The sequence below is a fragment of the Phalangium opilio genome, unplaced genomic scaffold (assembly GCF_054372755.1).
Source record: "Phalangium opilio isolate 3A_F unplaced genomic scaffold, DU_Popi_V2 ptg000002l_1, whole genome shotgun sequence".
NCBI lineage: Eukaryota > Metazoa > Arthropoda > Arachnida > Opiliones > Phalangiidae > Phalangium > Phalangium opilio.
Genome location: NW_028324144.1, coordinates 2394528 through 2421470, shown reverse-complemented (window position 1 = coordinate 2421470; position 26943 = coordinate 2394528). Strand labels below are relative to the sequence as shown.

Here is a 26943-nt window from a genome sequence, read left to right as displayed (position 1 = left end):
ATACCATTATTTCTGGTTATTAATTTTAACTAGGGGATTTGAGAAAGGATAAGCTTGGATTTAAAGTGATGGCGAAAGAAATTTGCTTAAATTTTAAAAACTTAAAATAATGTAATGTAATGTTTAATTCCATTAGAGAAGCAAACATCATAGGAGCGGGGGGAGGTCACCACCTTCTTGGATTATTTTCCAGGCTGTAAAAAGCGCCGCTAGAGGCAGTTAACTCGGGCTCCTTAAAGTTAAATTATTCGTCTTAATTTTCACATAAACCTTAATCAGGGATAGATTTAATTTTAGAAGTAGGAATGGAGAACGGAACGGTTAGTATTTACTTCAGTTATTCCGACTCATAGCCCACCCGGTATAGAGCCCCTCCCTCCAACACGTAACCAAAAGTTTAAACTATCTTATTGGCTCACTTAAAACTATACGTTTTGATGACGTTGCTGACGGGGACGGCGAAAAATACGTAATTATTTTTTACCTCTGTCGCTATGACCTGTCCGCCTCCTCTTTCATACCCCCCCCCCCGTCCCGTGGAAGGGGGTCCGGGACTTTTACGCGCGCCCAGATTACTCTGCTCTCCATTCCTACTTCTAAAATTAAATCTATCCCTGGTTTCACATAAACCCTAACTATTTAAAACTACCAACAGATTATAACAATCGAACATAACATAAACGCAGTTAATCCCTTTTAAAAATGAGATTGACAAACTGTTAAAAAACACGATTTGGCAACTAAGCGTATAAACTACAAATAAGATAATTGATAAATACAGATACTATCCTTTCCGACTTCCGAACTCCCCGACCACATACAGTTCCGTTTTTTCCCTTCAAAAATAAAATAATGGATTCTATCCAAGATTGTCTTTGAGAACAAAACTCGGGTGTCGTCCCAAAATTAAAAAAAAAGACAAGAAAAATTACGAAACTTCTTTCTTTCAAAAACCGAGGAGTGGTGTTGGGGCAAGTTGCCAAACAGGAACAAACGCCGCGTAATGGGAAGTAAGTTGAGGAAGGGAACATTCAACCGCCCTGACTTCTGACTTTCCTTAAATAGATTAAATACAACCTGGGCTAAAAACTACTTCACTCCAATAAGCTACCGCGACCCTACTGTTCTTTTACACCAATTATACCACCCACCTACAACTACAGGGTTCCAACGAGTTTTTTATATTGAAAATCCCTGACTTTTATTTCTAACTTATCCCTGACCAAATTTGGCCAATATCCCTGGGACCATTTTAAGGTGTTTACTAGAGTCCACTTCACCTGCACACCTGGGCCCATATTTAGCATTGCTCGAAGCATAGTTTGATCCTTGGTTTGATCTACCAAACGAAATCCCTGACTTTTTTAGGAAGAAACTTGAAATCCCTGACATTTTAGGAAGAAACTTGAAATCCCCGACTTTTAAGGAAAAAACTTGAAATCCCCGACTTTTTAGGAAGAAACTTGAAATCCCCGACTTTTTAGGAAGAAACTTGAAATCCCCGACTTTTTAGGAAGAAACTTGAAATCCGTGACTTTTTAGGAAGAAACTTGAAATCCCTGACATTTTCCAAATCCCTGACTTATCCAGGTTGCGTACGAACCCTGAACAAAAAGGAAGGTTGATTTACATTTCCACTTTAACTTTTTTACTTCCGATCCTTAACCTCATCTTCATTAGCTAAGTTTTAATCAAGATGTAGGGTCGAGATTATTCATTCGGAGATATATTGATTTGATTGGCTTAAGGGGTTGGTTTACCCATGCACCTACGATTTCTTATTCCAAAACCAACCAAGGCTTAAGATTTCATTATAGATCTAGTAGGAAGTGAAAAAGCAAAATGGAAGGGTCCGAGGAAAGTTCCGCGGAAATCAAACAACTTAACATTGTTAAAATAAAGAAAGTTAGCTGAATGAAGTGGACTTTGCAGTTCTTATTCAGTAATGAAGAAAATATATTTTTTGCGACCAAATTAGCATAAATTTTGATTGCAGTGAGCTTAGGGGGTGTACAGGATGTTTCTGTACAGTGTCCCTTGTAGGTCAAAATGGAGATAGAAGTAACATTTTCGACTAAAAATTGAGTCATCCCCCTTAATTTATGCACGCAGACTTATCAGAAACACCCTGTACATTAAATACTTCTCACTCACTATTCTTAAAATAATAAATAAATAATTTAGAAACATGACCTTGATATACCAGCAGAAACAATACAGATCACCTAATTAAATAATTACGTCCCTGCTTTCAAAATCCTAGTTGCACTTAACCGTTGATATACTACAGTAGTTAACAGTAATTCTTAATTTCCTTGAGCGCAGCCTGTATTGCACTATTTTTGATATCTATGGATAAATAGAAGGATACTGGTAGAATGTATAGGAGGGGGAATTAAAGCGATTGCCAAGATTGAAAAGAAATAACCGTAATGGATGCTCCTTAAATGAGATGGCTATTCCCTGCAAATCAACTGAAACCTAACACAACGTGTTTAGGAACGATAAGCGCGCTCCCTCTTTCTTACTGCTATTAGCTTAATGTGATAATTTCGATCAATTTGGGTCGATATCCATCGATTTAAACCTCCTTGCATTGCATCCAGCTCTACCCTTTTCCCCCTCTACGCGGTTTGGCTAGAATGCCTCTTTTTTTATTAAATTCAATCCCACGTGTAAATTTTATATCCTAATTGAATTTTAAACAGGGAAGGTAAAGCACTTGGATTTTGTGAAATGAAATTGAATCTTTAAGGGTAAAAGATTAAAAAACATTTGATTTATAACTTTGGATTAATTTACTTCTGTTGTTTTATCGAATTATAATCCAGAGTGCGGTTGGTTCATAATTGCGCAGTCTCTATTTAACAATTCCACCCCCTACTTTTCTCCTTTGTATATTATAACCGAGGGGAGAGTCACTCACTCAGAGAAATTTTAAGAAAATGTAGGTTTGTACTCACAGGTTGTTTTGAAGTCCAGGTTGGAGAGAGTTGCAGTGTCTTCAATTTGTACTCACATATTTTTTAGTCCAGGCTGCAATTGCGGTTGCGGTGTCATCAAAGGGTACTCACAGATTTTGTTAGTCCTGTACTCACAGTTGCAGTCTTGAAATGGGCGCGTTATTCACGAGTATGATCGCGATTGTACTTTCTAAACTGCAACAAACAATAATGGAAATAAAAATGAATTAATATTAAATTTGATTGGTATATAACTATATTTGTTTCTTTTTTCTTTTTTTTTTAAATTTATGTAAAATACAGTGATGGTTTAAAATATCAAACCGAACAAAAAAATATTTCAAAAAATATTATAATAAACAAACAAACAAACAAGTGTGTTGTGAATAGTTTTTAGTGACGTTTGTTTGTTTCATTACTGAATAATTGTTTATTTATTTTTTAGGACTTTTTTGGTTAATTGTTTAAAACACGTGGGTTATTTTTATACCATTTAGGGGGCTTAAGTTTTTTACAATTTTTTTTTTGGTTTTTCAAAACTGAATTCAACCTGGAAAAGATCTAAATAGCCTTATAGTTAAACCGGGATTCGGCTTGAATAATAGATCACTTCCAAGGTTGCAAATTATGTTATTCGAAAAATAAAACGGTAGAACAGTACACATTCTCTTATACCGAAATATTTTTTTTTTAAATTTATTTTTTAATTATTTATTATCAATATTATAATTAGTTTAATTTGGGAATGTTTGTATAATTTCTAAAAGGTTCTAGGACTAGCTGGTATCAATTAATTTGTACTAAATCAATTTATTAATCAATTATTTAAATCATTATAAATTTGTTATTAGCCGCACGTGGAAATAGGCCAAAAAAAATGCGCGAAAATAGTATTTCACCATGATTAAATTAATTAAAAGTCACAAAGTGTCATTAAAAAACAAAAGACGGAGTCGCACGCACGGACCGTTAAATAATCTTATTAATTAACAAATTTCTCCCGGAGTTTAATTAGGACCTTAAGGAAAAATTCAGGTAACATAAAATTATACCTGAAAAGAACGGCCATTTTCTAAATATAAAAGGAAATTAATATTAAAATAAATAAATGATATCTTATTACAAAATAATTAATTGGCATTTAATTAGTCTTAAAAATAATCAAGGACTACTGCGCCATCCGCCATTGCTTTAGTGGCGTCTGCTAGCCAGAAACCTACCTTACCCTTACGGGAACGAGATTGGTTGAATTCTCAATTTCTCACAGGCTGAGAGGGGTAAGAGTAAGGTAGGATTCTGGCTAGCAGACGCCACTAAACCAACGGCGGCGGCGCAGTAGTCCTTGATTGTTTTTAATCCTAATTAAATGCAAATTAATTATTTTGTAATAAGAGACGATTTATTTATTTTTGTTTTAATATTAATTTCCTTTTAAATTTACAAAAAGGTAAGTGTGTTTTTAAGGTATAACGTTACGTTACCTGAACTCTGAACTTTTTCCTTTTAATAAACGGGGTTCTGCGCGTGTAAAAATTGTGGTATAGTGTCGCGCGGCAGGCATTTAATTTAATCCATTTTAATATTGCAGTAAATATATCGCACGAATCTTAGGGAAGCGAAGAAGGAGACTGTTCCTAAGGTTAAAAAGAAAACGTAGCAGGTCAGGATGGTGTATCCGAAGAACTGGGCCGCTTGAAGAATTCCCTCCATATTGGAACGACGGTAATAGAAGAACAAAGCGTAGAAAAAGACGAATAGCGACGTCGACCTTTAAGTGGTGCCGAAGAACACCCGATCCCGTATAAACGCCACAGCAGCGCGCCAGTTTTAAGGACATAGAGAGAGAATAGGAGAGGAGAGGAGAGATAAAAGATGAGGAGGAGACAATATCGGATGAGGAGGATAGAGAGAGAGAGAGAGAGAGAGAGAGAGAGAGGGACAAAAAAAGAGAGTATGACATTAATAGAATGACGTTTAGAAAGATCAATCATCCACCAAACTAGCTATGCTATAGCTAGCTCGACTGGTCTTCACGTGCGCCCGCCAAAACTGTGAGACCCCAACCGAGGTCGGTCGGACGCTTGTCATAGGGTACCTTCAATTCAAGAAGTGATATCTATAGTTTAATTATTAGGGAGAAGGTATAAATTCATTCATCCACATTTCTAGCTTTATCTCCAGTCCAAACGTATATATAGGTCCGGAGTTAATCCCCGCCGCCTCTAAATTACAACCAGCCAGCATCTCATTGGTTCTTGAAAACTAGATATCACTTCTTGGTACCTTCGAAGCGTCTTTATAACAAATCAGGTTAACAAACAGTTGTTAAAATGACCTTGAAAAGGCAATTGTTGAAGGCCTTTGTCGTTAAGAATTCAAACGAATTGATTTATAGGCGAGTGTCCGACCCCACGTTATGGCGCGTGCGAAATTAGATCCGCTGATACGATTTTTTTTCTTTTTTTTTACACGAGAGGTTCTTAAGACTACGAAATCTTACAAAACACTTTAATATTAATTAAGGTATACCTATTACAAAAAAAAAGGTAATTTTCAAAGTGTCGTTCCCCTCGTTAATAATAAGAGCCTTGTTATTGAATCATAAACAAAACAATAGCTTTCATTTTAGTGGTTATTTTATTTTTTTGGGGGGGGGGGGGGGTCCATAATCGATAAATTGCGGTTGCAATTTATTTTTGCAGTTACAGATGCATCGAAGAAAGATTCAGTTAAGGCAAAGAGAAGTGCAAATCGAGGCAAAAAGAATCAAGCTTACGTAATAAGCGCTGAATATTGCAAATACGAAAAAACTAAACGAAAAACAAAACAGAAAACCAAAAAAACCCAAAATTTCTTTCCCTTGCAATACGAAGCATCGAGTTACGCGCATTTTGCTTAAAAATAAACTTTTAAAAAAACGGCAATAATCGAAGAGTATTGCTTAAAAATCCTTTTCAATAATAAAGCAGCTTGTTTGGGGGCAACCGCCGTTTTCCGTTAGTACGTAATTTACAGGAGATGCTTTAGTTATAGAAAGAAAAGAAAAAAAAAAAATGACGCCAATATTTTCCAGATAACCCGATATCTTTCATCCGAAATCTAAACTCCTCTCCATCCTCTTCCCCCCCCCCCCACCAACGATGGGGAAGCGCAAGAGGAGAGTCTAGAAAAGGGATGAAGGAAGAAGCTTTCTCGCGTCATATATTTTAAGAAAGAGAAATGTCTTTCCAACCAAAATATAATAGGGAAGATTGAATTTCGATGGGCTCCCATTTTCTTCAGCATGTACTTAGAGTACTACAAAGCGGACGTAACGTTCCCCCAGCATCTTCCGTAGCATCCCTCCCATCCCATCCCACTCCTTATCCTCATCCGAATTCTCTACCCGGCAAAAGAAGAGAGAGATATTTATCGGTTTTTCCGAGAACCCTAAGATTCCCCAAGATTATATGTATAAATTCTCCTAAAATTGATAGAGAGAGAGAAAGTAATCTGGAATTGAATGAATATGTTTTTGAAAATTAAAGCTAATTTGCGGTAAGTTATTCTTTAAAGATGTGGTGGTGGATTTTCATTACCCATAGGATTGCACAGGCTTAAGGTCCATTCAGACTGTAGACTAAAATCTAACGTTCACATCTTACGGTGAAGTCGTCGCTTAGATGGCTTAATTGGACACTGGTCAACGACTACAGTTTCAACTTCGGGCAGTGACTGTTGAGATGGCGCCACCTCGTTAGTTAGCGCCTTTTCTTAAGCCATAGCCCACTCGATTATGCCTTACTGACGCGTGATCGAGTGAGTACTTACCCAAAACCTCACAAATTTCCCTAATTTCCCTGAATTTTACTAAAAACATTTCTCTAAATTTCTCTGAGTTTTCCCTGAGCCTTTTTGACAACTATTTATTTCCCTAAGTTTCCCAGGTTTGTATGACCAAAATGCTATGGAACTTACACATTTACCACCCTTTTTTCTTGGAACACCCTGTACCAGTCTGGGAAATAGCTTACTTCCTCTGGTCCAAAACCAGTTTTATAATTGCTTGGACTAGTTTTTTTAATTCAAAAAGTGAGAGTTACTGGTCCTGTGGACCAGTTTAACAATTGAAAATCTACAGGAGAACAAAGGTTGGGACCAGTCCTGAGACCGATTTATTATTTAGGACCCTAGGGGCGGGAGGTACTGGTCCCGGGGACCAGTTTATTAATTGCAAATTTATAAGAGAACAAAGGTTGGGACCAGTCCTGAGACCAGTTAATTATTTGGGACATTAAGGCGGTCACTGGTCCCAAGGACTAGTTTAAAAAAATCCTTATTTCCCAGACTGCCCTTGCCCTGTACATGTCTTAATCCGAATTATATTTCGATCCCATCAGTATCATACTTATGACTGTAACGTGTTATACAGTATACACCTTTTGGGGCGCAGGTATACTAAAAAGAATATATTTCCATATGTTACGATGAAAATAACATAAACCGGTTATGCACTATAAAGGTAACCCTATGCTTCCTGAATTCTACACAGAAACGCGACGTGTCCCTGGTCCCTGGTTTGGAGAATAGAGAGAGAGAGAGAGACTTGGGGAAGAGCGAAGAAGACGACCACGAAGATTGGGGAGGACATATTGGTTTTACAGCGATGAAAAATATGACAAACCGGAAGTGGGTTCGAAGCCGCCCCTATTCTTTTCAAAGGGCGCTAAAAACGACATTCATCATTTTATATTAAAAGCGCAAACTCGGGGTCGGGATCACCACGAAACCCGAAGAATGGAGAGAAGCGAAAGAACAAAAATAGAAAAGACGAATAAGAAAAAAAGGACTTCTTTTGCTTTTGCCATCAGCTAGTTTTGACAAAAAAAAGGGGGCAAAAATCGCTGCATTGTATGTCTAGTACGTTTTAAAAAAGAAATGAGGACAAAGTCGACGGTAGGGGTACATTTTTATATATAAATTTAAGCGATGGAGCACCCTGGTGTCACCTTAAAGCCACCCAGTGTAGCCCCCAGTGCACCCTGGCTGGATTGAATATTGACATATGTAAGGTGGTAACAATAAGTATGATATCGTTAAATTATAAAAGTTAATGAAAAATGTGAACATTGAAACTCAATTCTAAACTAGCTTACGATATAAAGAGTGGGGTGGCGTAGCGGTTAGCGCTTTCGCCTCGCAGCAAGAGGATCCCGGGTTCGATCCCGGACTGTGGCACCGGGTGAAAACCTGGGAAGAAATCCTTCTGCGTAGAGTTTGCAAGTTCTCTCCCCGCTTGTTAAAAGGAGTTTTCCTCCGCGGTCTAACCCGGTTTCTCCTTTCCATCAAAACTTGCAGAGGTTAACGGTAATAGTTAGTGTAGGGCGCTGTAGGTTAGCTGTGGCATAGGGGCTAGCCACCACCCCTCTATGCATTGTAAAGGGACCCACCTGTAAATAAGTCGCGAGTTGACTTAGTGTGGATATCCCTTCCTAGACCAAGCTTAGATTATTATTATTATTATTAAAGTAGGTCAATTAGACCCTGGAGGGGAAGCCGAACAGCCAATAGGCATAAACATCTTTAAAGGAGTAATAATATTAATGGTTAAATTTGAGTTATCCGGGAAACTGTCTTCCCACTTATTGATATTACGTTATTTATGGTATTATTCAGTACGGGAATTCGGGACATAGCAACAAACTGTCCGAGACAGTGATGGACTAAACAATTTTTAAACTGACCGACTTTGTGACGTCAGAACCCTGCCATTTTAAACACTAAAATCTTTAGCTTTGAATTTTAATGTAAATTATAAATTTCCCTGAATTTTAATGTAAATTATAAATTTCCCTGAATTTTAATGTAAATTATAAATTTCCCTGAGTTTTCCCTGAATTTTATTGTAATTTATAAATTTCCCTGAGTTTCCCCTGAATTTTACTAAAAATCATGAATTCTTTTGTCAAAAATTCATTTAGGTTCTCCAGGTATGTATGAACCCTGAATTTTCAATTTTCAATTTTAATAGCAAGAGAACTGCAGAAAAGACTATCTACAAAATCTAACCGAGCTGATATGGCCCGAAAGCGCGGGAATCTTATTACGCAATAAGCTTATTAATTAAGGTAAGGAACTAATTAAAGCGTTAATAATTAACATCAATCCATCACTATAACAACAAATCAAGAGCCTCGAGGATTAAAAAAAGTGACGATGAACATTTATAATAGTAAACCATAAACGCCGCTAATAAAACAAAGATTATTCAGTCTAGGCACAGATGAAGGGATGTAATGCAGTCTAGGGATGACATTTTTATCGAGAGAAGCAATCTAATTCCGATATGCCATGCAAGCGAAAGTATAAAAGGAACCTGAGTATGAAGTACGTATATACACTGCAGGTTATTCCGCATAGTATAAGCCTTTAAACCCTGGCTCACCCAAAGTTGTCACCTTGGCCGATAGCGATGGAAAGTGATTAGGCTCCTCAACCGAAGTTATAATTAGAAATTAATTATTAATAAAGAAAAGTCTTAAATATCAGTAGTTTTTATGAAGTTTGCGTCTTGAACATAAGTGTTTGTAATTTAAAAGAAAAAAAAACCAATTTTTGCTAAAAAATTAGCATAAATTATAAGTGAGTTTAGTTTATTCCCCATAATTAATTACGAAATTGTGACCTTGATATACAACCATTAAGAATAAATGTCCGCCTATAGCTTTAGTGTTTTAAGGATGACCCCTTAATTAAATTAGCATTGACTGTTCAGTTACACAATTAAATTTAAGGGGTCATCCATAAAATAATTTAATCAGACCTTGAAAACAGTGAACCCTTTAGTCAAAACGTCATAGTAATTACACTTTTGACTCAAAATCGCCCAAAGAACATCCCCTTATTTGAAACACCCTGTATACTTTTGTAAATTGACAAAGAAATCACTCTCCCGGTTCAGTTTTATCATCCCTTATATAGGGAATATTTAAAATATTCTACTAATGTACCCCTTTTGAGGAATTTGATAATTTCGGTGTGATAACGGATTAATCTATTTCGGTTGTAGTATAATAATATCTGTCGAGACGCGTTAGGCGTGAGAGACTAATAATAAAGCTCTTTCTCCGGGTCCTTACGGGCTCCCAAAGCTCCTAAAGATAACGACCATGGGATCGAATGTACATCGCAACCAGCGCTCACCTCTCCTCTTCCTCCAAGCTATGGATGCTGTATTCGCTTCAATTTATACTAGCTAGCTAGCTACCCGAGACATTTAGTTCAGTTTATTCAAGCGCTACACAATAGGGGAAGACTAAAAGGGGAAGGACAATTGCCTGGATATTAAGTGAGGAATATTATTTACCGTTACAATGTAGCTCTGATTCTTGGGTCTACGAATAACAACAATGGATACAGAATTGCCACAAAACGTTAAGATTCAAATTTCTCCTGTCATATTCCCTATCTACTGCCATTTTCCCTGACTATCTGCTGCAATTTTCCCTGACTATCTGCTGCAATTTTCCCTGACTATCTGCTGCAATTTTCCCTGACTACTTCCTGCTATTTTCCCTGACTACTTCCTGCTATTTTCCCTGACTACTTCCTGCTATTTTCCCTGACTACTTCCTGCTATTTTCCCTGACTACTTCCTGCTATTTTCCCTGACTACTTCCTGCTATTTTCCCTGACTACTTCCTGCTATTTTCCCTGACTACTTCCTGCTATTTTCCCTGACTACTTCCTGCTATTTTCCCTGACTACTTCCTGCTATTTTCCCTGACTACTTCCTGCTATTTTCCCTGACTACTTCCTGCCATTTTCCCTGACTACTTCCTGCCATTTTCCCTGACTACTTCCTGCCATTTTCCCTGACTACTTCCTGCCATTTTCCCTGACTACTTCCTGCCATTTTCCCTGACTATCTCCTGTAATTTTCCCTCCTGTAATTTTCCCTATCTGCTGCCATTTTCCCTGACTATATTTTGTCATTTTTTTCAGCGTTGCAACCCCAAAACATTTTAACAAATTTTTCTCTATTATATTTTTTACAATTTATTAACTCTTCCCTGACCTTTATTGACCCTTCTGGCCCAATAATATTTAAAATTCCCTAACCCATGGCAACCCTGTTATAAATTAAGGTCTAAAAATTACTTTAAATCCTTCAAAATCTTGCCTAAAAACTGGCCAACTCGTAGAAAACCATTAAAAATATAGAGGATACATTTAAGATTGTCATATACCAAAATAAAGGAAGTAGATATTTTGTTTCCTACAAAGTGAAAACAGGAAATTCCGTTCAAAACAGTACAAGAAGGAAGGAGTCCACTAATCCCTATGGTAACCTCGCGGACGCGATGGACTACAAAACGAATCCCAGCATGCACTGCGCGCGCGGTTTGAAAATGGTTCTAAAACAAAATAGATGGTCTCTTTATGGTCCAGTGTGAAAAAATAAAAGATCCAAGGTTCCCTCCCTCCTACACTTCCTCTATCCTTATAGCTCGAATCTCATTCCTTAATGGATATTAATGGCACGGAAGTTTTTCAGGAAAAAACATAGCTTTACAAGGAGCGGAGAGAAAGAGAGAGAGAGAGAGAGAGAGAGAGGGGGGGGGGAGAGAGAAGTGGATCAAAGAACGGCCAAGAGAAAAACTCAGACTAAGAGAGACAGGCCTGGAGAAAAAGACAAAAAAAGAGAGAACTTCTTCCCAAAGAGCTAGGATGTGTTTTAAAACACCACACACGATTTTCGACCACTATAGTATACTCATAGAGAATATATAGTAGAGGAGTAGACACCTAACGTGCCAGGATCGAGGGGGGGGGAAATAGCTAGCGTGGGGGAAGAGGCAAGTTCAATATATCTCACGGAGAAACGTGAGTGGTGCGTTTGAAATATTGGATATGCGCACAGAGAAAAAATACGAATTTCCCTCAGGCTCTCTCTCACAAGGTTTTTAGGGGGTTGGAAGTCAATTTTTTTTTCTCTGTTGAACCAGGGCACTGTATATTCTACTCCTCTACTGTATATTCTCTATGCTAGACTATACACAGAGATGGGGGGGGGGAGAAGAAACTACCCAGAATTTAACAAATTCTACTCATGAATATTTGAGACTCCAATTCTAATGGATAGGCTTATGTTAACTTGATACGTATCAAAGTGTTTGTTTTTTTATTTTTTTCTGGGGAGAATGTTATAAATTCATGAAGAAAAAATATATTTATCTCAGGTCTTAGATTTTCTCGATTTTTCAAAGAATAACACGAAATTGGAAAATATCACCACCTTTTTTCTTAAGATAGTTGCTAAGTCTAAAAAATATAAGATACCACGATGCTCCATGGGGGATTTTCCAGCCAAATACTTGAAATAAATAAAAAAAGAGTAGATAGAGAAAACTGGAGAAATACATTCCCGTGAGAATTTATAACGATATCAAAAAAACAAAATAAATAAATTTAAAGATAGTCATTCCTGGTGCTCGAATCGCACCCATTAGTAAAGTACATCCCATAATTCCCAAGTAAGAGGAGAGATCAAAGCTAGAATGGAAAGGGTTTATTCTTTCGAAAGATGCTATTGGGGGATCTTATATAAACTGTATGCAGGGTGTTTCTGATAAGTCTGCATGCATAAATTAAGGGGGATTATCTTAATTTGGGAAATTGATTTTGAGTCGAAAATGTAACTTCTATCTCCATTTTGTCACAAGGTTCTAAAGTTATGATTGCAAATAGTATTTTACTGATGGCCCCTTAAATTTAATAAAGAAACTGAACATTCAATGATTGCTAATTTAACTCCCCTAATATATCAAGGGAAAAATCATTCTAAATTTAATTTCAGTGAACTCAATCGATGCTTTTTGGGTATATCAAGGTCAAGGGAAGGGGGAAGTAAATAATGCATCCCCCTAAGCTCACTGCAATTATAATTTATGCTAATTTTTAATCGCAAAGCAAATAATTCACTTCGTTACTAGTCCTCTTTAAAATTAAAGATACGTTCCTTAAAACAAAAATTAAATAAATAAATTACACAATAGGGGCATTTCCCCCTTTAAGATATATTTTCAAACTTGAGAGATAAAGAAACGTTAGTTATATTGCATTCAGGTGTTCGCTCGCAGTTCTTTTATCCCCATTCTGAGTGATAAACGTGTAAGAAAAATGGTGTGCACCTTGTTGTTCTTACATATACTAAAACTGTAGTAGGAAACCTACTACAGCGAATATTTATATTACAGAAAAAGACAGCTGTTAGTTGGTTTGGGCGCATTCAGTAAAAACCCTAAAACTAAAATACCAAGCATGCAAGCACGCTTTCTAATATGAAAATTTGAGAAGACGGATTTTGGGTTTTGGCGCGCCGCGGTCTAGACCGAGTCTAACTGTACGTATATTTTAAAGTCGTCGTGGAAGAGCTGGGGGTTTTTTTTTTTGGGCACAGTTTCCTTGGCTACGCTGATGAAAATGCAGAATCTACACTATTTCCCCAGAGTAACCCTTCCGTGTTTCGACTCTATTATTAAACTCAAGGAGCAGAGATGATGCAAAAAAAGAAACCCTGAAATAAACAGTAACTATACAGGGTGTATCTGAACAATGTTAACTCATATGACATTTGACCTAAGGGCTACTGTTTTCAAGTTATGATTGAATATAGTATTTTACGGATGACCCCTTAAATTTAATTATATAAAAAAGACTTGGTTTGCCCAAGCCTTAAAAACAAAACGATAAGAGTTTTTCCAGTTGTCTGAAGCGCGGATATTATTTTTTTTCTATTGCATTTTAAAGGCAATCCGTATTTCACTACTCTTTAGAATTTAATTCAATCACCTGATTTTACTGCTAATGGATTAGTTTCCTATAAATTAATTGAAATAAAAAATTACTTATCTCAGATTTTTCAAGAACAATTCCATTTTCCTGTAACATTTTATCATGAAATTTTTTCTTTTCAATGGAGAACATACTTTAATTTTCAAATAATTCTTCATTAATAATGTATTATATGCGGTCTTTTCGAATACAAAAGGGGACTGTTATCACCTTTCTTATATTTGATAAAGGTGTTCGTTTCTTCTTTAAGCACAGTCACAATTATTGAACTGTGTAAATCAGTACCTGTGGGGAAGATTTTAGAAGTGCTGGTTGAGTTGCTATTTAGTTGACAACAATATGAAAACTTGATGTGTTTAAAACCTTTTGAAAGGAAAGTTCTCGGAAAAAAAGAAAGAGTCAATTTGATTATATTTACACGATATCCCTCAAAATAATAAATGAATGATAAAATGTTTCAGGAAAATGGAATTGTTGTTGAAAAATCTGAGATAAGTAATTTTTTATTTCAATTAATTTATAGGAAACTAATCCATTAGCAGTAAAATCAGGTGATTGAATTAAATTCTAAAGAGTAGTGAAATACGGATTGCCTTTAAAATGCAATAGAAAAAAAATAATATCCGCGCTTCAGACAACTGGAAAAACTCTTATCGTTTTGTTTTTAAGGCTTGGGCAAACCAAGTCTTTTTTATATAATATCTGTTCCTTCAGCCTTAATTTGTATTAATCTATTATAAAAATAATAATATGCTTGTCAAACTTCATTAATTCTATGTTCCAGTAAGATGTTCGTGAGCATATAGGCTCACTCCAAGTGCCTCTCATTATTTTATGGGAAAGATTAAAATTTTAAATCATTTAACAGGGGAGTGGTGATTAATTCACCATAGATAGGCGGGTGGTAACTTATTTCATATAAAAAGGCGGTTGGTGACTCAAGTAAGTTTAGTTGACATTTTTGTATAGATTTAAAAAAAAAGTTATTTCTAAACCATGCGCCACCACTCGCACATTTCATTGAAAGTTTGTTATTTGAGAATTTTCCCTTATATGTACAAAGATTCTTCATCAAAAATAGACAACGAGCTTTCCAAGATTCGAACCTGCAATGTTTTGCCTCGAATGCAATTGCGTTATCCATTACGCCACAAGCCCGTACTTCGTAACAAAAAAATTATCCAAACATTGTATTTATAGGATTATTTCATTTATGTTGAATAAAAGCTCTGTAAAAATAAACACCGATCTTGCCAGGACTCGAACCTGCAATCTTCAGCTCCATAGGCAGACGCGTTATCCTACGAGCCACAAACCCGATGGAGGGCGAACAAAATGCTATGAAAACAGTGTAATATATGTAACGGTTTTACCATGATTTATAAATTAATTAAAATAAAATACTTAGAATTAATTGTTCTTAATCAAACTTCAGAAGTTCAACATTCAATATTTGCTTGATATTTCAAAAGTGTTCCGAACCTTAACTTCGCAGTAGTTTCTGAGTTATTCGATGGAGTGGACCACCAAAAATCCCATGCTTTTTCTATGGGACGCTAAGCCTAAAATCTGTGAATTATTTCTTTAACATTACGGGAGGGTGTGGGTTCTTATCTAGAAGGGCCTACCGGCCCTCTAGAATTAAGAAACTGATTTAGACAATGAATTTTTCTAATTTAATTAAGGGGTCATCCCTAAAACACTCCATCAAATCATAAACTTGAAAACGGTATCTTTTAGGGTAAAATGCCATTGAAATTACATATTCAACTCAAAATCGATTTCCCAAAGAACACGTTGACTTAATTTCTGAAACACCCTGTATCACAAAAAATGCAAGAAGTAAATCATCGCGTATTTGGATAACAGTACATGGGGAGTCAGGGTTATGTAAGCCGTTATCAGAATTGATAAAATGAATTACCAAAAGAAATTTCATCTCTGATATCTACAGGTTTATTTGCTATAGGCCTATAGAGTATATACTTTTGATTAATTTCCAGGTGTGTTGTTTTATATTTGAAGGAGTTCTTTATCATTTAAAATAACAGGACTAGTAAACAGATAAACAAAAACCATTAAAGAATGAATAGACCATATTCCATTAATTCCAGAAGAGAAGCAAACATCACATGAACGGGGAGAGGATTATATTTCACTGGCGCACCGCTAGAGGCAGTGCAAGTCGGTTACATGCACTACAATCACGGACATGTCTTCCATGCCAAGGAAATTGTAAATTCTGCACATACATTACATAACTCATGTTGGAACATTTAAGGGTTCACGAGTAAACTAAGCTTACATTGGACAAACTTTCCTCTTCAATCTTTCGGAATAAAATTAGACTTTGCAAAAAAGGATGAGTGGATAAATTACGGTCCTTTTTCTTAATACAAACTCAGCTGGTCAATTCGAGGTTACCTCAACAATAACTGCAAGGGTTTTCCTATAAGGACTTTGAATGGAATTCGAGCCTTTTACAGTATTACCAAACTGAAGGCGAATAAGTTTCGCATTCAAATTTTACCCGATCCATCGGCGAAAGCGCTTCATTATACATTCGTCGAGTTTAGTAGTAACTCGCAAAACATCGGCTTGCCAAAATACTTTCCTCTCTCGTAATCGATCCCAAACTGAGTTTTCCATAACAAGCGAATGCGTAACTACACGTAACTTTATCAGTATCTAAAGTAACTTAAAAACACCTAAAATCCTATGGAATTTTCGTAAGAAGATAACTCAGTATAACCTACACGAAACAGTATAACCAAGCAGAAGTATACACAAATACAGGGTGTTTCTCATAAATCTGCATGCATAAATTAAGCGATTTTCAGTCGAAAATGTAACTTCTATCTCCATTTTGTTACAACAAGGACCACTGTTTTCGAATTATGATTTGATGGAGTGTTTTAGGGATGACCCCTTAATTAAATTAGCAATCATTGAATGTTCAGTTTCTTAATTAAATATAAGGGGCCATCCGTAAAATACTATGCACAATCTTAACTCGAAAACAGTGGTCCTTGTCGCAACAAAATGGAGATAGAAGTTATTATATTTTCGACTCAAAATCGATTCGGATTTCCCAAATTTAAGGTGGCAAACTTAACAGAAACACCCTGTATATGGCGGTAGAAAAGTGATGTTTAGCCAAAGCTCGTCGCCCACATTTTGAAATTCTAGACTTATTGGCACGCTATGGTTCTTTATTAAAGTTTAGAGAGCTTAATATTTTTTTATTTAAAAAGGAAAAAGTTTCATCACACTGTAACTTCTCTATACTGAATTTTTGAAACAATTTCATAGTTCAACGCTTATAATTGGCTGAATTTAAGCCTTAGGAGCAATGACATACCAGTAAGCAACTCTAGACAAGAACAAAGAAACGGAGCTTAAAATTTATAATTAAAGAGAGAAGAAAATGTGGGAAGAAAATTTCCTAATTTTCACGGATCTATAAATAAAACTTTCCACTCCAGTCACTTTATTTATAAAATGTACTCCTTGTAATTTATTCTTAGAGGTTGACAGGCGACCCCCAGGGTCACGGCCACCACAAAACTGAAGGAGCAACGCTACCTAGCATTCCCTGAATCTCATATTGAGAGGGGAGGAGCTACGGGGATGTGACGTCAATATTGCTATAGCCTAATTTGTATGGCCTGAGCTGACAACTTCCAATATGGTGGCCAAAACCGAGATAAGAGATAGAAGGGTGTGACGTCGTAGCAGAATATAACACCAAAGTTCACGAGACACGCGTATGTTTTCCAATTCTTCCAGGTAATGAAATGGCGAAGTATGTCTGTCTGTCTTAGAGGGAAAAAATATAAAAGCACAGTAGATTTCCAGTCCCAATTTATTTCTTGCTTAATCAGATTAGATAATTATTAGGGTCATCTTCACATCATAAAAAATTTGTAGAATAGAAAAGAATAAGGAGACGAAAATTATCTTAAGAAAGGATGGTTTTTATCGACCAAGGAATAAACTAAAAGATGGAATTCATTTCATCTGGCCTATTATAAGAAAAAGAGTGAGATTGAGGAAAAAGTTGAGTTCTCTCCTTTTTCCTGGATGCATAAGAAAGAATTCTCCGGAGGACATTAAACGTTTTTGCTCGGTGTTTTCAAAGACATTAGAGAAAGGAGAGAGAGAGAGAGAGAGAGAGAGAGAGAGCGAGAGAGCGAGAGAGAGAGATTCTCCCTTGCTTTCAAAGGGATCCTGGGCTTGATCCGGAAAGACATTAGCGACCTTTCCTTTTCCTTCTAACACTCAAAAACATCTACATCGTAATTTCCGTAAAGTGGGAGGGGCTCCCATAGCCTCGCATAGAATAATATACAAACAGAGTATATAGCATACCATAAGTATGCATTCCATAAGCATGGCACTACCTATACAAGTTCGTAATGCAACTGAGAGACTTACAGCTCGAGAAGGAGAACGACGGAAGCGAGTCAATTGAAGTCCAACACTCGGTGGGTGTTAATTTTGCAGGACTTCCATCTAGGTCCTATTTAGTCTCCATTACTAAGCCTTTGATAGCAGCGCCTCACCAGGCGTGTTCGCTTCACCCCACCCCGAATCTATGACCAACCTCACTCACTTCATGACAAGCTCCAGTTTCTAAGTTACCAGTGACAAACTTATGGAAGGAATATATCTTTATGAGCTTACGGGCATACCTTCCTTCATATATATAGAACAAGATGGGTTATTACAATATCTCAAAAATCTAGGCCCCATCAATATTTTTTATGGTTCAATCTCGTGCCGTTTTGTTTGTCTTGGATTTATGGACTAAATTTAGAGAGAGAGAGAGAGAGAGAGAGAGAGAGAGAGAGAGAGAGAGAGAGAGAGATTAATTTCTTGATTAACATCTATACACCTTTTGGCTGATTGAATAAAAGATTTAATCACGATTTGATTAAATTTTTATTGTATTGTTTTTATCTTGTTTGGAATTTTTAGGAAGGTCAACTTATATTCAAATTGAATAATGCGTGTTTGATAAAATCATGATTAAATTAGTTAAATGGTGATTATGTTCATTAAATAGTGATAAATCGATTAAATCATGGTTAAATTAGTTCAATGGTGATTAAATTAGTTAAATGGTGATTATGTTGATTAAAGCGTGATAAAAATGATTAAATCATCATTAAATTGGTTAAATAATGATTAAATTGCGGTTTGAATTTTTAAATGAGGATTACCCTTACTTATTGATTAATTTATTTACTTTGTTTACAACGAAAGTACCCTTCCCCTCGGCCTACAGAGTGAGTACCCACAATATACCTTAGCTATTAGTCGTGGAATAGATTTTGGGATGGGAATAGTGATGAAAATATTTGGTCTATACTTTGGAAAGAACCCAAGAATCTGACGAAGGGAATCTTCTTAGTTCGTGATTTATCGACAATGGGGATCATCGCATAATATACGAGTGTCGACAGAAAAATAAACCAAAAACGCGCGCGCCCTGGCCCCCCAAAACAATTTTAACAAACAAAAGTTCATTGACATTTTTTTGCCATTTTGCCATTTTTGCAAAAACGTAAGAACTAGAATATTTGACAGTTAGTCACATTCTTGTACCAATATTTATGGAAATAAGTGTATTTTAAAACTTAAAAGTAAATCAACTTAGAAATTATTAGAGACCCCGGGCATCCATTGAATCTACAATATACATATAAAAAATATTAACCCTAAAAATAAAATGGCGTCCCTTTCAGAAACCAGTAAATTCTCAAAAGGGAATTTCAAAAGACTCGGGAAAAAAAATTAACCGGCGATAAAATTTGTTAGCGCCCCATTAGCTCTCGGACCAAGTATATAAAAGTCTGAAAATTTGGGAGAACTTTTCTTTACGACAAAATAGCTCGGCGTCCATTTTGGTGGTATTAAAAAAAATTCTTTAAAGAGGTCCAAAAGGATTTAGGAAGATGCTGCATGGGGAGAAGTTGAATGGAATGGGAGAATGCGGGAAGAAAAAGAGGCGCGAAGCATCTGTCCAGCTAGGAGTACAGTACAGCACGCGCATGTTTCGTGGCGCGAGACCCCGTAATCAGCCCACGAGGATAATAAAATAGCGCGCGCGCGCGAAAAAAGACGAGGTGAGGCTCAAGAGCAGTCAGGGATGAAAACAAGGAGAATGTACAAGGTGTTTCTGAAATGTCTGTCAATAATTAAGGGGGCATGTTCTTTGGGCGATTTAGGGATTTAGAGTCGAAATTGTTCCATGTTTGGAGTGTTTTACGGATGACACCTTAAATTTAATTAAAACACCCTGTATAGGTATACTCATCAAAACTGCATGTTTCCTTTTTCATTAATTGGTTCTTAGGTGAAATTAACTTTTACCTTTAAATCTTTCCAAACTTATATAAATTAACTTGTACTCCCGAATTAACCTTATCACAACCCATGGACTCCTAAATTAACCTCATCACAAGCCATTGAAGCCAACGACTCCTAAAATCCTAAATTAACCTCAAAACAACCCATGGAATCCTAAATTAACCTTATCATAACCCATGGACTCCTAAATTAACCTCATCATAACCCACGAACTCCTACAACACAAACCTATTCCTAGCACCAAGCTACTCGACCAATATATATACATATAGATAAACCATCTTTATTACAATAAAAAGCTTAACTTCAACTGGTTTTAAAGAAACACTGAAAAATAGTTAAATGAAAGAGATTTACTAAGAAAGACAAGAGAACGAGAGAAAGAGAGAGAAAGTGTATTACGGTGTTTGGGGCAAAATGCCAAAAGGCGGTATGCACGAACTTCCATTGAAAAGCGGGTTTTCTCGCTAGCTACACTACACTCAAGTACGCTTCTGCAGAAAGCGCTTACTGTCAGAATTCGGACAGAATTTTGTTTAAGAAGAGAACGCGCGCGTGGAATGTTTCCACGTAGACTAAACAATCGCGGTAGAACGCGCGGCAAAGGAAGAGAAAAGGTTCAGGCGTGGAAGCAGTGAGCACGTATTAGGAGGAGACTCTGAGAGAGAGTTCAAACTCTCCATCAGCCCACCCCCCATTCAAAACCGGCGCAACAGAGAGGAAAAAGAATCCTCGTGGCGTCGAGCTCCTCGACTGTGCCCCGACGTAGGCGCGCGTGAGGGTTACCTCCCCCCTTCCCTCTTTGACTGTTTACGGCCAGTACGGATCACGTGACGTCTGGCTCTCCTCGCGCGCGCGAGAGATAGAGGGAGAGACGGGGCTCTGCCATTATATTTATTTTCCCCTTTCCTTCTAAAATTCTCCTTCTTATAGGTGCTCGCTGGCAGAAGTAAGGAGCGAGAGAGAAAGCGAGAGCATCGCGTCGTCTCCCAAATGAAAGTACTAACACGCTCCGTGATTCCGTTTATAAACGAATCTACACTAAAGAAAGATTATCTTAATTATAGCTCTAATAAGCAAAAGAGATAGGACTGAGAAATGAGATAAAACTATACTCCGGATGAGATGAGATGAAGAGGCACTAGGCCTAGCGTTAAAAAAGGGACTTATAATGGAGCAAGATGAGAGAGAGGACTTTACAAGGGATAAAAGGGTCATGAACTCTCCTTTCTCGCTGGCTTATCCTCCGAGGGGTTCACAACTAAAATCAGGTGTGATGAAAATTAAATTTTGGTTCGAAATAATATACAGAGGGTGGTAGGATCGAAGTCCAATGGGTGATTTTGAGTCAAAAATGTAATTTCTATGGGACTTTACCCTAAGGGACGCCCTACAGGTGGGCCGGGCCCCATAGAAGGTACATTTTCCACTGAACATTTATTGCTCCTACTACCCTCTCTTTTTGGAACACCTTTCCAACCAAGTCTTCAATAAAATTTAAAGTCATTGCTGAGTTGTTAGCCCCTCGATCTCGTCTCGGTTTCGAAAAGCTAGCAAATAAAAACATTCTTGTTTATTTAATTACTCTAGTCCCTTAAGAGACTGACGTAATAATCAGCTAGCACTTTGGGGGGGGGGGGAAGAGAGAAGAAGGTCCTAGAATAAGAATTAACGATGGTGTATATACAAAGTCTTAATTCATCCCTTTATCCTAAAATGAGGAGGCTAATTAGATCCAAAGAATTCAATTAATATCTTACGACTCACTTGAGTCACGAGTGACGTCTTATGAAAAGTTTTAAAGGTATTAAGAGATGATTACCCCCTAAGTAACCCTTAATCCCCATAAATTTTAAATCACCAGTGAATTTTTAGTGAGTAGCTCCTCGATGATTACCCGTAACCCTTAATCCCTATCCCTTTTAAAATTACAAATGAACGAAAAATATCATCTTAACACAACTTTTACAACAGGGTAAGGCAAACCAAGGAGAAAAGAGTAACGAAACGATGGAACGGTAAAGATTATGGGTGATACGCGAACAATGAAAGTCTCCCAGCGTACCTTGCGCATACACGCCCCTACCCTTTGGTAGGTAATTGTTAAATGCTGCAGCGTATTTGTATCATGAGAACTAGATTCTTTTTTAAGACACAAAGGACATCCTTAATAAAGCGCCACTGAGGATGCTGGGAAGACTTCGTTGATGTATAGATGCGGGTACAGACTGCAACGTTATAGATATGGAGATTACCGCTGCATCCTTCTCTACTCAAAGGTCAAACTAATAGCCCATCTAACGGTATGGTTAAAACGCATTTATAATTACATTACCAAAATGGCAACCACGTTTACAGCTAGATTTACGTCATAAACACGTCACCATTGCAAAGGGAGAGTAAATTAATTATTTCATGCCAATTTAAACTTAAATAATTTAAATTCAATTTTAAGAAAATTTCATCCTGTCAAAGTTATCCCTAAAAACCGTTAAAATGGTATGCCAACTGAGCTATATAGTCTTTGAGTTAAGAGTGTGTCGTCAGGGGTTTTTAAAAATACACGGACGTCACGAGGACGTCGAGTGAGCATTGGGTCTCTCTGACTACGTTTCTAAAAATATAACAACTTTTCAGTTGGAAAATGCTCATTACGGACAGCTGCTCTTTTAAGGAAGAAAATAAACAACATTTTTAATGACGCACTTTTTCTTATTTGAAAGCCGCGCTCGCGTTAACGGCAAACGCAAAAAGCGAGCGAGGAAATTTCCAGTTTTGCTGAAAGAGATACAAGTTTTAAAACGATCCCATTCTAGCTTTCACACCATCTCCCCCTCACGACTATGACTCTATGAGTTAAGAGTTACGAATTCTTGAAAGTCAAGGCAGAGAAAGAGAGAGGGTAAGAGAGAAAATTTTCAAAGAGAAAAACTCAATGGTTTAAAGGTTTTTGGTTTTATACAGAATTTTGGAGATGTGTGCTCGTCTATGGTTTAGTCTGGTATACAGACGAGATCACAGAAAATTTTTAAAATTTCTAGCTGAATTTTACGGGGTTTTGATTTTCCCTGAAATTTTTTGGTCTACTCTTAAATTTCCTGACCATTTCGGACTATTTTTAAATTCTCGGACCTTTTTTGACTTAATTTTAAAATCCCTGACCTTTTTTGGACTATTTCGAAATTCGTGGATCCTTTTTTGACTTAATTTTAAATTCCCTGACCTTTTTTGGCCCATTTTAAAAATTCCCTGTTCTTTTTGGGCCCATTTTTTAAATTCCCTGACCTTTTTTGGCCCATTTTAAAAATTCCCTGACCTTTTTTGGCCCATTTTTTAAATTCCCTGACCTTTTTTGGCCCATTTTTTAAAAATTCTCTGACCTTTTTTGGTCCATTTTTCAAAATCCCTGACCTATCTGGCCCATTTTTAAATTCCCTGACCTTTTTTGGTTCATTATTAAATAGACTGACCTTTCTGGCCCATTATTAAATAACCTTACCTTTTCATTTCTAATAGTACACCCTTCCCAATTTCATGAGGTCCTACTGACTATTACCTCTTTTCGAAATTAACAACATCTAACCAGTTCCTCTCATTTATTAAAGGTGCGGTAAAAGTTAAAACAAGGTTTCAAATCATCTTAACTTTTCATACATGATTACGTATAATATTTCACACACCTCTATTTACTTTAGGCGTTAGGACACGCTCACTGCCATCTCTCCCTTATATTGGTCCTTTCAGAAAACGTCATTGGTATCGCGCTGCGTACGACAAAAACCTCAAAAAAAGGAGAGGGATGCTTAGAGGCTGGAAGATGGAGAGGCGAAAAAATAAAAAAATTGTTTTCTTAGGAGCAAAACTCGATTGAGCTATGGGGACGGATATAAGTATGTGCGTTGACGAGGAAATATCGCCGACGTTCCTCCGACCGACCGGAAGGGACATCAAATATATTAGGGGGACATATTGGAACCCCACAAATGATGACGGCCAAGAGAGAGAGAGAAAAAATTATTAAGTTTTCCACCAAAATCAGCCACGAGAAATAATAAAATAAAGACTAAGAAGGCAGAAATTGATTAATTTGTTTCGAGTCTAGTTATCAAATGCTTTATCTCATCTATCATGCAGGTTTGAAAGAAAAAAAAAATGTTATGAATATCTCAAATAAACTAATCTAGCTAACATCCGGTTTAGGGAATTTCTTGTAAGGTCCACTTTTTTTTAATAACTTCGGTTCAATTTACTTCGGATTACATAATATAAAAAATTATCGGTCGACCATTATCGACCAATGGGATTCTTTTATACGATAGAAGAAATAAAAGTTATTATCTATCACGATATCGTGCTTTGTGAACGAGATTCTTAGCATCGACCTATTCCACCAATCGTTTTAGCAGACATTAGAGAGTTTAAGAAACTATCAGAAACGATGTCGCTCTCTAATTTTAACATGATGGGTAACCAGACTAAACTATTCACTTCTAAAAATTAACCTTAATTTTCTTAGTTATTACCAGGGATAGATTTAATTTTAGAAGTAGGAATGGAGAACGGTTAGTATTTACTTCAGTCCGACTCATAGCCCCCCGGTATAGAGCCCCTCCTCCAACACGTAACGAAAAGTTTAAATTATCTTATTTGTCTGACTCACTTAAACTACGTTTTGATGACGTTGCTGACGGGGACGGTGAAAAAATACGTAATTCCTCCTTACCTCTGTCGCTATGACCCGCCTCTTCTTTCATACCCCCCCCCCGTCCCGTGGAAGGGGGTCCGGGACTTTGACGCGCGCCCACATTACTCTGTTCTCCATTCCTACTTCTAAAATTAAATCTATCCCTGCTTATTAATGATATCAATCATGCAACTTGCAATATCAAATTGCGAAAACAACGTATTGTGATTGTGTAGGTCATAAAGAACCAAAACAAACACATTGTAAAATGCATATCAGAATATTAGAAGAAAAAAATCGATTTAAAATTTAAAAAATTATTGATGGATATATATTCTACTATCCCTTTAATTTCTTAAAAACGTGGGTGAGTTCAAATCTATTTCCCTCGGAAAGGTCAAACTTATTTCGCGTGTGATAGCGTGGGAAATCTGTGTCCATACCAAGGATTTAGGTGGTCTAAACGGAACTGAGCAACACACTATTACGGATTATTAGGCAAGATCGAATAGGAATCGATATCTCAATTATTCGAGCGAGACAAAAATCGATGATTTATAAGGGAGTAATCTAGGCTGATTGGTTCGACGATATAATTAGTATTTTGATCGAAGGTCCACGGCTACATTCAGGAAAAGCGCGGACGCTGTGAATTGTCTATTGTCTATTATACTAAGCGAGACTATTAATAATGTCTAGAGTGATTTCCAAACTAGATAGATATACCTAACGCGCCAGCTATCAATCAATATATATATATATACTTTGTTCAATAAGTCCATTTTAAACTAATTTCAATGTATCGAATATAATATGAAGGAATAAGGCTATATAATCTATGTTTATGTTTAATGTCATAGGACAAAATTTAAACATTACTGCCAGAGTATATTATTATAAATATATAAACCATTAATTTCAGAAAATATACTTTGTATTAATTAAACCATTAATATTAGAAAAGATACTTTGTATAATTAAACCATTCATTTTAGAAAATATACTTTGTATTTAACTATTAATATTAAAAAATAAATTTTGTATTTAACCATTAATATTAGAAAATATATTTTGTATTAAACCATTAATTTCAGAAAATATATTTTGCATTAAACCATTAATTTCAGAAAATATATTTTGTATTAAACCATTAATTTCAGAAAATATATTTTGAATTTAACCATTAATTTACAAAAATATATTTTGAATTTAACCATTAATTTCAGAAAATATATTTTGAATTTAACCATTAATTTTGGAGTTCATTAAATAAATCTTATATATTAACCATTAATATTCCATTTAATTAAATATATTTTCAATTAAACCATTAATATTCCAGTTAATTAAATATAATTTCAATTAAACCATTAAACTAAACCATTAATATTGCAGCTAAAGAAAAATACATTAAATTAATCCATTAATTTTAGCGTTAATAAATTACACGTTAAATTAACCCATAGATTTTGGGAGTTAAATTAAATATATATATATTTTAAGCACTCATTTCAAAACTAAGCCTAAAATTAGAATTAAGGGAGTCGAGGAATCCGGAATCCGTGATAATTTTCGAGTAAATTTTTTGTTCCTTAACTCAAAATATTTGGAATAAATTGGCAACGCTAAGTTAAATCTGATATTCCTCAAAAAACAAAAACAAAAATTCTTAGACAGTGGAGCTAGGGGCGATGACAAACTGCCAAGCAAACGCATTGTACGCACAGTCAAAATAAAGAGATTAAGCTATGGGGTAAAAATAAAATAGAATTTTGAATGGAACTCCGGATTAAGAACAGTATCCTACCTCTACAGCTTAAACTTTCTAATTATAAAAAAAAACATCTATGGGCGACTTATCAACACTTTAGCGTTTTAGTTCAGCTAGTCAAAATTTGGGTCCTTGCCCAGTCCGACTGCGCGCCGTGAGTCACCACGTCACCCTAGACACAACTTGGGTCCTTGCCAAAAAACTTAACCATCACCAACTATATTACGTCATAATATAAATCATCCCCATCTTCCCTTCACCTTTACTTTGAAATTCTTTTTTCTTACAGGGATATGAATTCAAAAATGTAACTT

General features: G+C 36.2%; 1 protein-coding gene across 1 annotated transcript in view; it reads right to left on the bottom strand.

The window, feature by feature from the left end:
* Positions 1-3201: 3201 nt before the first annotated feature.
* Positions 3202-26943, bottom strand: part of LOC149718232 (transmembrane 9 superfamily member 1-like) — a 55376-nt gene continuing 31634 nt past the window's right edge. The window contains exon 13 of the mRNA XM_089835404.1: positions 3202-4731. Coding sequence (XP_089691530.1) covers positions 4530-4731 — 202 coding nt within the window. The 3' untranslated portion in view covers positions 3202-4529. The remainder of the gene's footprint in view (positions 4732-26943) is intronic.